The 10,991-nt window shown below is 42.5% G+C and overlaps 1 protein-coding gene across 6 annotated transcripts in view; it reads left to right on the top strand.

Annotated features, from left to right (window-relative positions):
• Positions 1-10,991, top strand: part of Ap4s1 (adaptor related protein complex 4 sigma 1 subunit) — a 38,027-nt gene extending 27,036 nt beyond the window's left edge. For 4 of the 6 annotated variants that reach the window (XM_023721817.1, XM_023721816.1, XM_004637122.2 and 1 more), the window contains 4 exons: positions 335-527; positions 4,881-4,967; positions 6,644-6,712; positions 10,915-10,984. In XM_023721817.1, the coding sequence (XP_023577585.1) occupies positions 390-527; positions 4,881-4,967; positions 6,644-6,712; positions 10,915-10,974 (354 nt within the window). In that variant the 5' untranslated portion in view covers positions 335-389 and the 3' untranslated portion in view covers positions 10,975-10,984. Of the gene's footprint in view, positions 1-334; positions 528-4,880; positions 4,968-6,643; positions 6,713-10,914 lie in introns of all 6 variants that reach the window. The other 2 variants (XM_023721815.1, XM_023721819.1) reach the window with 2 other exon arrangements.

Here is a 10,991-nt window from a genome sequence, read left to right as displayed (position 1 = left end):
GCTTGCCAGGCAAATGCTTATTCTACTGAGCTATCTCCCCAGCCCAGAAAATCATCGCTTTTTCATCTCCATACTCTGGTGCTTGGCACATAGTTGTTCAACAACGCAGATGAATAAAATTCAATGAATATGAGCAGAATGCCTGTTGTTCACAAATGGTTTTGAAGATAACTAACAGACATTTATGTTTGGTTGTTACTTATTATTTAGCTAGGCATTGCAGTGAAAACTGATGTTAGCAGGTTATATTTTCTTCTGATCCATCTATAGAACAGACTCAGTATGTTGAGAAACTTAATCTTGGCTTACTGTTCTTTTTTCTTGTACGTTCCAGATAGAGCCATAACTTTTGAACTATATTTGGGAAAGCACTGGCCAGGAAAAAAAAAATGATAAAATTCTTCCTTATGGTGAATAAACAAGGACAGACCCGACTTTCCAAGTACTATGAACATGTGGACATGAACAAGCGTACACTGCTGGAAACAGAGGTCATAAAGACCTGCCTGTCTCGATCCAGTGAACAAGTAAGTTTCCAAGAGAACAAGTAAGTTCCAAGAGAACAAGTAAGTTCTCTTTCATCTCTGCAGTCAGCTCAGCCCAGACAGGTGTGTCATTACTGAGTCGCAAGGGCCGTCATTTTCTCTGGACTATCTTCCTTCAGCAGTTATTAGGGAAAATAAGGAATGAAAACCAAAGGAAGCCTGTCTCTCTTTATATCCCCAGAAGAGAATGAAAACAAGAAAAGCAGAGAAAGTCTTGGGTTCTTACTTAGGTCAGTATATTTGTCTCAGTACACCATCGAAGTGGTAGCTAAATTTACTCCTGCTAGTAAACATAATCTTTTTTTGTTCATATGAATTCAGCCCTTGGAACTCTTAGGAGTGCCTGAAGCAGGTGGCTTTCTGTAAGCCAAAAACTGAAAGTCAAATGACCGGTTCGAAGGTGAATGCTCAAGGATAATAATATCATTTGTGCTAGAGGATAATAATATGATTCCCATTTGGGAGTAGTATTTTTATCTTGATTATCATTTTTGTAAATATACACTGATATAGTGCTAGAACTAGGAGTTTAAAAAAGCGAACTTGATATGAATTTGTTTTATTTTATCATGTAGATGAGGAAAAACGTAAGTTAAAAAGTCATACAAAATAGGGCCAGCGAGATAGCTCAGTGGACTAAGTGCCTACTAGGCAAGCACAGGGACTGGGGTTCGATCCCCCTGTGCTGGCCCACACTGCGAGTCGTGGCACATACCTGTAATCCAGCACTAGGAAGGCTGAAAACAGGAAGATCACTGCAAGTCCCTCTGGACCAAACACATTTTATTTTTTTTATTTTTTGTGGAACCAGGGATTGAACTCAAGCCCTTACACTTGCCAGGCAAGTGCTTATTCTACTGAGCTATCTCCCCATCCCTCCAAATACATTTTTAAAAATCATATAAAACAACAGATCTGTCCATCCTGCCAAAGTTTCTTCATTCTTTTGTGGCCTTAGGTTTGTTGTTTTGTTTGGCGGAACAGGGTATTGAACTCAGGCCCTTGTGCTTACCAGGAAAGCGCTTATTCTGCTGAGCCATCTCCCCAGCCCTGGCCTTAGGTATTGAACCTAGAGCCCTGAGTATATACTCAGCAGGCTCTCAGCCACTAAGCTAAATCCTCCTTCCAAAATATGAAGGCTAAAAAAATAATAATAAAATAAATTTTTTTAAAAAGGCTAAATAAAATCATTAAAATAATAGATAGAATTTTGAGGGCTGGGGAGATAGTTCGGTGGTACAGTGTCTGCCTGGCAAGCACAGTGTCCTGAGTTCAATTTCTGGTACAAAAGAAATAAATAGAATTTTTATGGGTGTTAATTTTGGCATCAAATTCAGAGCCTTGCACATGCTAAATACACTCTCCCACCACTTCTCTACCCCAGCCCATAAGTAGTATTTTTTAAGCTGAACAGCTTTTTACAAAGAACTTCAGAGAACTAGTTAGTCCAGGTCTCCCATGTCAATCTGTTGGAGCTCAACAACTGAAGCAACATCTGAAGCCTTGTTCCAATCACCCATCTGTTTCCTCTGTTCTCATCTCCCTGCACATGTAGGAAGACTGCCATGTCAGACGCTGTTGCAAGAGCTCAGAAGTTACATGGTGCAAATGCGTTTCCCTTGGCTTTTAAAATCATTTTCTAGCCAGGCATGGTGTGGCACATACCTGTAATCCCAGCACTGAGGAGGCTGAGGCAGGAGGATTGCTGCAAGTTGGAGGTCAGCCAGGGCTACAGAGTTCAAGGCCATCCAAAATGACATAGCGAGACCCTACCTCAAAAAAAAAAAAAAAAAAAAAAGTTATTTTCTAATTTGAACATCTCAGAGTTCCTCTTTGTATTACTATTTTGGTCATTTATGGTGCATTTCTCTGAATGGAAACGGTGTAGAAGACTGAACAGCTATGTGCTTTAAGGTAAACAGCCAAGCTTTGCTGTGTGAATCTGTGTATAGAATAGAGTCGCTGTAACACTGAACATCATTTTCACTGAAATGCAAACCTTTTTTTTTTTTTTTTTTTTTTTTCAGTATTGAATCCCAAACTTCAGGGCCTCCCACAGACTAGGAAAATTCTCTGCCACTGAGCTACATCTCTACTTGTTTCTAAATTGTATGTTGAGGGGCTGGGGAGATGGCTCAGTATAATAAGTGCTTCACTGGCAAGCACAAGGGCATGAGTTCAAACCCTGGTTCTGAAAAAAAAAAGTAAATTGTATGTTGAGACAGGATCTCACAAGTTACCAGGCTGGTCTCAAACTTTTGAGATCCTTCTGCCCTAGCCTCCAAAATAGTTAGGATTGCAGGCTTTCACCACTGTGTCCAGCTTGAAATACAAGGTTTGGACTGAATAAACTGTTAGAAGTTTTTGAAGCATTCGAAATGATTTTATAACTTAAAAGAAACCCACTGGTCCTTTGACATAGTGAGGCACTAAATTATTGTATTGGCTTACTGTTTATTTTATCGGTGAAGGTACTTTGATGCTCATTTCTGAACATCAAAAACTCCTAAAAGACTTTGAAAAATGTCCCTTAGCTGGGTGCAATGGCACACACCTTTTTTTTGAGACAGGGTCTCACTATGCAGTTCAGGCTGACCTTGAGCTCAATTGTAGCCCAGGCTGGTCTCTAAATTACAGTGATCCCCATGCTTCAGTCTCCCAAGTGCTGGAATTATAGGCCCATAGACCATACCCAGCAATGACATACACCTTTAATACCAGCCCTGAGGGAGGCTGAGGCAGGAGGATCACAGATTTGTGATACCTGGGCAACTTAACAAGACCATGTTGCAAAATTTTAGGAAACTTAAAAAGAATTGGCTTCAACCTCCAGTGCTAGAGAAGCAAAAAAGAAAAAATGTCCTATAGTTCTTTCAAATGAGTTGAAAAATCCAACTAAGCAGAAGTCACATTGGTTCTACCATGAGCCTTGAGGTCTAGAGGTCTTACACTTATTACTTTTATTCCTGGGGTTTTTTTGTTTTTGTTTTTGTTTTTTTAATGTATTTGGAATAGGGTCTCACTATGCAGCTTAGAGGAAGTGATCCTCCTGTTTTCAGCCTCCCCAGCTCTGGGATTATAGGTGTGCGCCACCATACCTGGTGTTCTTGCTCTAGGGCCCCAGGGTAGGGCTGGTGTGGCATGTGGTGCCAGGGATCAAACCCAGGGCACTGTGCTTGCCTAAGCAGGCACTTAGCCCACTAGACTATCTTGCTGGCCCTGTATTACCTTTATTTTGAGCTTAAGTACAAGCCTCACATCCCTCCATGCTATATTATCAAGTGGCTTTCTTATGGAGGAATTTCCATAATGAAAATTTCCAGCTTCCACTGGGTGTGATAACACATGTCTTTAGTCTCTGTGTTCTGGGAGGCTGAGCCAGGAGGATCATGAGGTTGAGCCCAGTCGAGGCAACTTAGTGGGACTCTGTTTCACGACACAAAATAAAAAGACTAGGTCTACAGCTCAGTGTGAAGGCTTTGGGTTCAACTGTGATGACTACAAAATGAAACAAAAAGCTTGCAGCTTCAAGGGCACGTGTATCCAGGTATCCAACCGTAACATCTCCCAGGACAGAAGGTGTGAGTGAAATGTACTCAGTCATGTTCAGTCCACCTCCCTGACAGGGTCCAGAAGAGGAACAACCTCAGCCTCCTATCTAATTCCCAGTGTTCACACGGCCGTGGCTCTTGGAGAAAGGGAGTTGTTTCATCCACAACTCGGGCCCGTAAACTAGTTATTAATGCATATGAAGCTGTGTTTACAGTGGGAAATGTTGTCTAGCATCCACCACACAAAGGCCACTTTTTAATAATTCATAAAAGAATCCATATTGACTCATCGTGTGTCTAGGAAAAGGAAAAATATGTGGTATATCACACACAGTGCTGTTTTCACTGTATTTGTCTTCTCAGTGACTATTTAAATAGTACACAACTAAGCATATCAAATCGCTTCCCAAGAGGCCCTGAAGAGGTGGAAAGAAGAGAATCTATGGCGTTCCCGGTAGCTTCCCCTGCGAGGTGGTCTAAACACTGATTTTCATTAGCTTTACCTGCTGGGTTAGTTACACACTGAGCAGGGGAGAAGCAGGGTGGAGTTGAATGGGAAGGCTCGCTCACACGTCTCGCCAGAGCCCTTCTTCAGCCCCGCGGGGTGCTTCCAGCGAGCCCCCCAAAGCTGTGAGAAGGCCTTCAAGGGTTATGTAATATCCCACTGTTGTAGATTTCTAGAACTGTGGGGCAGGCACTCAAACCAGAACCTGGAAATTCTGCATGCCATTGTGGGAAAAAACTCTTGTCCCAAAGGACATTAACACCTCTCTGTTTTCTCTAGTGTTCTTTCATTGAATATAAGGATTTCAAGCTGGTCTATCGGCAGTATGCGGCCCTCTTTATTGTGGTAGGAGTTAATGACACGGAGGTAAGATATTAGAAGGGCCCATGGGAAATAGAGGGAAATTAGGAAATTAGGGCTAGCTCGGATTTTTATTCCTTCACCTACATATCTCCCTGAGAATTACTGTGGCTTTTGTTCAGTATTGAGGATTAAATCTAGGGGCTGACACATGGCATCTCAAGCCTTTTACCTTTTTTTTTCTTTATTTTTCTCTCTCTCTTATTTTCTTTTTTCTTTTTGATCTTGCTGTGTTGCCTGGACTCCTGAATGGCTGAGATTAGAGGCCTGTGGAACCACACCAAGCTGATCTTTTTTTTTAAGTGTATGTAGTTCCAGCTGGCTGTAAACACTGTGTAGTCCAGGCTTACCTCAAATTTGGAGCCATTCTCCTGCCTCAGCCTTACTGGTGTTGGGATTACAGGCAAGCACCACAACACCTGGCTGAGGTTTTTTGTTTTTTACAAAGTGCATCTCACTGTGTTGCCTAGGTTGGTCTCAAACTCATTCTCCCAGAATGCTGGGATTACTGGCATGTGCTACCATACCCAGACTTCTTTTAATTTTTATTTTGAGGTAAGGTCTCAACAAGTTACTAAATTGCTCAGGCTACCTCAGCCTTTCAAGCAGCTGTGATTATAGGCATGTGCCACCACAACCAGCTAAATAAGCATCTTTTACCAATTTATTATTTTTTTAATGTATTTAGCACAGGGTCTACAGGGTCTCACTATGTAGATCGGACTTGTAGTTGATTCTCCTGTTTTCAGCCTCCCAAGTGCTGGGATTACAGATGCGCACCACCACAACAGTCTCAATCACCTGTTTCAGCACGTCCTGGGGGGCGGGGGGCACGGCAAGGCAGGCCCAGGAATCGAACCCCGGCCACTGCGCTCTGCCTAAGCAGGCACTTTAGTCTGTTGAGCTGGCTGGCCGGCCTTAATAAGCATCTTTTAAATAAGCCAGCAATGGCTCTCTGTTCTGGATACTTGTCAGGCGAAAGCTGGCCTGCTCACATTACTCTTTGCTAAGGCACATGCTCTAAAACCTAGTAGCCAACTGGGCAAATTTCTGTGTCTGATGTATGTGAAGGCCATGCTAATTTTGTTTTTCTTTCTTTCCCAATATTGGGGATTGATGAGACAGGATATCAGGTATGCATCTTGTACAATGAATAACCACTATGCCAACAATATGCAATGTATTAATTATTGAAAATGTACTAGTAATGGGTTGTGAAACTGTCTTATTGCTAATTGTTTCTCAATAAAAATATTTTTAAAATAATACTGAGGATTGGGGCTGGGGAGATGGCTCAGTAGAATAAGCGCTTGACTGGCAAACTCAAGGATCTGAGTTCAACCCCCAGTTCCGCAAAAAAAAAAAAAAAAAAAACAGGGGCCGGGGAGATGGCTCAGTGGAATAAGTGCTTCCCTGGCAAGCGCAAGGGCCTGAGTTCAATCCCCGGTTCTGAAAAAAAAAAAAAAAACTGAAGATTGAACCCAGGATCTCTGCACTATGCCATATCACCCTGGTCCTTTTTTTCTCTTGAGACAGAGCCTTGGAAAGTAGATAGTTGCCTAGGCTGCCTCAAACTTGCCATTCTCCTGCCTTCTCGCTCCAGATGGCTGGGATTGCAGGTTTGTCCCACCACGCTCAGCCACCATGCTAACAATAATCTCACAGTTCCACTTTTATTTCAGAATGAGATGGCCATTTATGAATTCATCCATAATTTTGTGGAAGTTTTAGATGCCTACTTCAGCCGAGTGGTAAGTCTAATGACTAATTCGGTTTTCTGCCCCAGCCTGCTTTTCTAGAAACTGAATCACTTTATAAGTATATATCAAGATGATGTGTTAGTACAGAGATTTAACATGTGAAAGTCGAAATTCAAATGATGCCAGATTTCCCTTATTTTTCCTTCTGGTTCATCCAGACAATTATAAGCATGTGTTAGCTCTTTCTGAAGAACTGTCTCTCAAAAACGTAGATACTTCTCAGTTACAAAATTTTGCTCCTGATCATTTCTCTTTTCTTCACTTTGCTTTCCCTAGTAAGACACTTGAGCCCTTTTACTTTATTTATTTATTTATTTATTTATTTATTTATTTTGGTAACAAGGATTGAACTCAGGACCTTGTGCTTGCCTGGCAGGCACTTATACCACTGGCCCCACCCTTTCACTTTATCATTTCCATCTAAACCCTCATTTTGAGGGTGAAAAATTAACTCCTCTATAGGAATCCATAGCCAGATGTGGTGGCACATGCTTGGAATCCCAGCACTCAGGAGGCTGAAGCAGGAGGATCATTGCAAGTTTGAGGGTAGCTGGGGCTACAAAGTGAGCTCAAGGCCAACCTCAACTACATAGCAAGACCCTGTCACAAAAAGATGAATCCATGAGTCCATTTTAAATTATTCTTTATATAATAGATATATTTGATACAGGGAGAAAAACTGGTCTCTGGTGGGTGACCTCCAAACAATATAGGGAACCTCCAAATGACATAGGGAAAAACGATCTCTGGACCTGACCTGCACAAGTTCGTGTTCTCTAAAACCGAAGAATGAATTTTAGGAACAAATGGAGGTTATGAGCAGAATATATTTATTGAGAGAAAGAAAGCTCCTGTCCCGAGAGAGGGACAGGAGGGGGGCCCGAGCAGGTAGTTCCCCCCAGGAAGTTGTCTCTTGCAGGGACTTTTATAGAGGAAAACCTTGAAGTGAGGCAGGTCTAAGGTGGTGGAGAGGACATGGGAACTTGCTTAGTTGGGCATGAGGTGGGACAAAACTATGGTCAACCAAAGAGATTACAAGCACCATTGCTCAGGTAAAATTGATTATATCCAGTATCAAATGGGAAAGGGAGTCACGTAGCAAGCGGACACGAATACAGAATAGGGTCTCTTCCTGTTGGGGGTTGGGCTAGTGACTCATTTGGGCTCTTTCAAGTTGATTGATACTATTTAGGATATCAATCCCTAATGCCCATCCCTAGGGAAGTATGTTGCTGTGCTTCCTCTTTTTGTCTTGGTCTTGAGGTGTGGCCCATATGGGAGTGTCTGTCTCTTCCAAGTTGCAGAGTCTCCTTGTCTTCCATCTTGTCTCCTTGAGGGCCTGACCCTGTCTAACTGCCTATAATATTTCTATCTAACTCGGCTGCCTGCAACATATTGAAAATAATTTACATACTATACAGTTCACTAACTCAAAGCCGTAGCTTTTAGTATCGACACAGAATTGTGCGGCCATCCCCATAATGAAGAGATTTCAGTAAACATAATATCCATTGGCGTTTCCCCCAGTTATCCCTGTCCACCTACCCCAGCCCGAGGCAACCCCTAATCTACTTCCTGTCTCTATCAGTGGCCTGTTTTAGACATTTCAGATAAGTAGGATTATGCAATTATGAGGTCTTTCCTGACTGATGTCTTTTACTTAGCTCTGTGCTGTTGGTTGGAGAAAGCCCCAGGACTGTCCACAGAGCTTTCTACAGGGGTGAAAATGCCCTGCTAGTAGGGCTAGTCATGTGCGGTTGAGCACTTGAAATGTGGTTAGTGTAACTGAGGGATTTACTTTGAAGTTTTATTTAACTGTGACTAATTAAAACTAAGGGCCAGAGAGATAGCTCAGTGAACTAAGCACCTGCTTAGGCAAGCACCAGGACTGTGGTTCCATCCCTGGCACATGCCACATGGGCCCCATCCAGGGTGCGCTGTTCCAGCCAGCGAGTCCAGGCATGGTGGCACACACCTGTAATCGCAGCGCTGGAGAGGCTGAAAACAGAAGGATCACTATGAGTCCACGCAGCATAGTGAGACCCTGTACCAAATACATAAATTTTAAAAAATAAATAAATCACTGAGCTGGGTGTGGTGGTGCACACCTGTAACACAAGCACATGAGAGGCTGAGGGAGGAGGATCTCTGTGAGCTCAAGGCCAGCCTGAACTGCCCAGTGAGACCCTCTCTCAAAAAGACCAAAAAAAAAAAAAAAAAAGAAAGAAAAAGAAAAAAAAATCACTGCATCAGGCTGGTGGTTCCCATGTCGAGCGCATAGCTGTGGCTCCTGCTATGGTGAGCACTCTCACGGGAAGGTAACCTAGTTGCAGGTCAGGCTCTGCGGTTCAGAGCTGGCCACAATTAGCCACTTCGAAGTGACACCCACCAAGAAGGATATGCTTTCCCAAAATAATAATGTTTTAAACCCAGGGGAATAAAAAGTGAATATGACCACTATAATTGCTAAGGTTTTTTTGTTTAATTATTACATTCAGTATCTAAACATAACTAGCACATTGCTGAATTATTGCTATAATTTTGGGTAGTCAGTGACCACATACACCACAGCAGTAAAGCTTAGAATCTAATTTAAACGAGGTGATTCTGCAGGCCTTGACTGTCCGAAGGATGACCTGGGGGCCGGGGAGATGGCTCAGTGGAATAAGCACTTCTCTGGCAAGTGCAAGGGCCTGAGTTCAATCCCCAGTTCCGCAAAAAAAAAAAAAAAAAAAGAAAAGAAAAGAAAAAGAAAGGTCAAAGGATGACCTGGTGCAGAATCAGACCATAGCCAAAAGCAGATGCGAGGGAGGAGCCCTGGGTGAGGAGATGAGCGCGTCGTTGCACTCCCCGAGAGTGCCTGCGCAGCTGAGCTTTATATTTAAGTTTGGAAACAAAGATAAAAATGAGTAGCTCCCAAACATTTACTTTTATTTTTTAAAATATTTTTTTCTATCAGATTTTTGTGGTACATTTTAGATGTAAGGATCACATTCATCATAGAGAATTTGTACCTGTACAAAATGTCTTAATTCTTTTTTTTTTTTCCCATTCCCCTCCCCTCCCTTCAACCTCTCCTCTGAGTTTGTGAGTTTCTTTCTTTTTTTAAAATTAATTTATTTCTGAGATGGCCTCACTGTGTAGTTCCGCCTGGCCTTGAACTTACTACGTAGCCCAGGCTGACTGAATTTCCTGCAATCTTCATGCCTCAGCCTCCTGAGTGCCAGGTTACGGGCGACTGTCAAAGAGCTCAGCTAGGTTTGTCGGTTGTATGTCTGGGGCTAGGAAAGAACAGTAGGCTTGAGACACTCCTAGGTGAATGGCAACATCCTGTGACCACACGCCACATTGCTTCTCTGGTATGAGAAACCAAAAGTGAAAATAAAGACCAAAGAATCTATTAGATATTGTAAAATAGGGGGAAAATGTTCAAGTGGAAAGGGGAACAAGGGAGCTGGGGGGAAAGGAAAGCAAGGAAAAGTAAAAAAAACTTGCCTCTATTTTTCCTATTGTAGAAAAATAGCATTATCAGCATACATTTATAGCAGAAAAGAAGGAAAAAGTAGAAACAAAGCCTTTGCAAATGGGGAGGGGAGGAGGGGCTGAAGGGAGGGGTGGGGAATGGAAAAAGAAAAGAATTAAGACATTTTGTACAGGTACAAATTCCCTATGATGAATGTGATCCTTACGTATATCTAAAATGTACCACGAAAATCTGATAGAAAAAAATATTTAAAAAATAAAAGTAAATATTTGGAAACTATTCATTTTTATCTTTGTTTCCAAAATTTCAATTTGGAGATCACTGTCATGCTCTCTGGACCGAGAGAAGCATCTCAGTACAACATGTTCAAAACCAAAAGCCAAGTCAGCCTCAAAGGAGCCAGCTTCCGGAGACATTAGGCCTGCTGCAGTTGAAGCAGAGACAGGAGGGTTTCCACACTGCGCCTGAGAAACTGAGGGCCATTCACACACAGATGAACTCATTTCTGCTATTTTTTGCCACTATGACGTTTTCATATTCTAAATGTGTTTTCCTTGAAAATACGTATCAACAGAAAGGAAGGGAAGAGCACTATCCCTCATTCAGGGCTTCTGCTTCCCCTTCTGGGGCAGGGCATAGCAGTGGGCGTCTCTGCAGAGCCCCTCCCACAGGTCTCTCCTTACCTGTGCTCTCCTTTTCTCTCTTCCAGAGTGAACTAGATGTATCCTTTTTCAATAGTGACCTCCAGGGCATGGGAGGGCAACTGTAGTTCCAATGAGGTAAGTG

This window comes from Octodon degus, unplaced genomic scaffold, assembly GCF_000260255.1.
Source record: "Octodon degus isolate 3935 unplaced genomic scaffold, OctDeg1.0 scaffold00086, whole genome shotgun sequence".
NCBI classification, from domain to species: domain Eukaryota; kingdom Metazoa; phylum Chordata; class Mammalia; order Rodentia; family Octodontidae; genus Octodon; species Octodon degus.
This window is presented reverse-complemented; position numbering and strand designations above follow the sequence as displayed.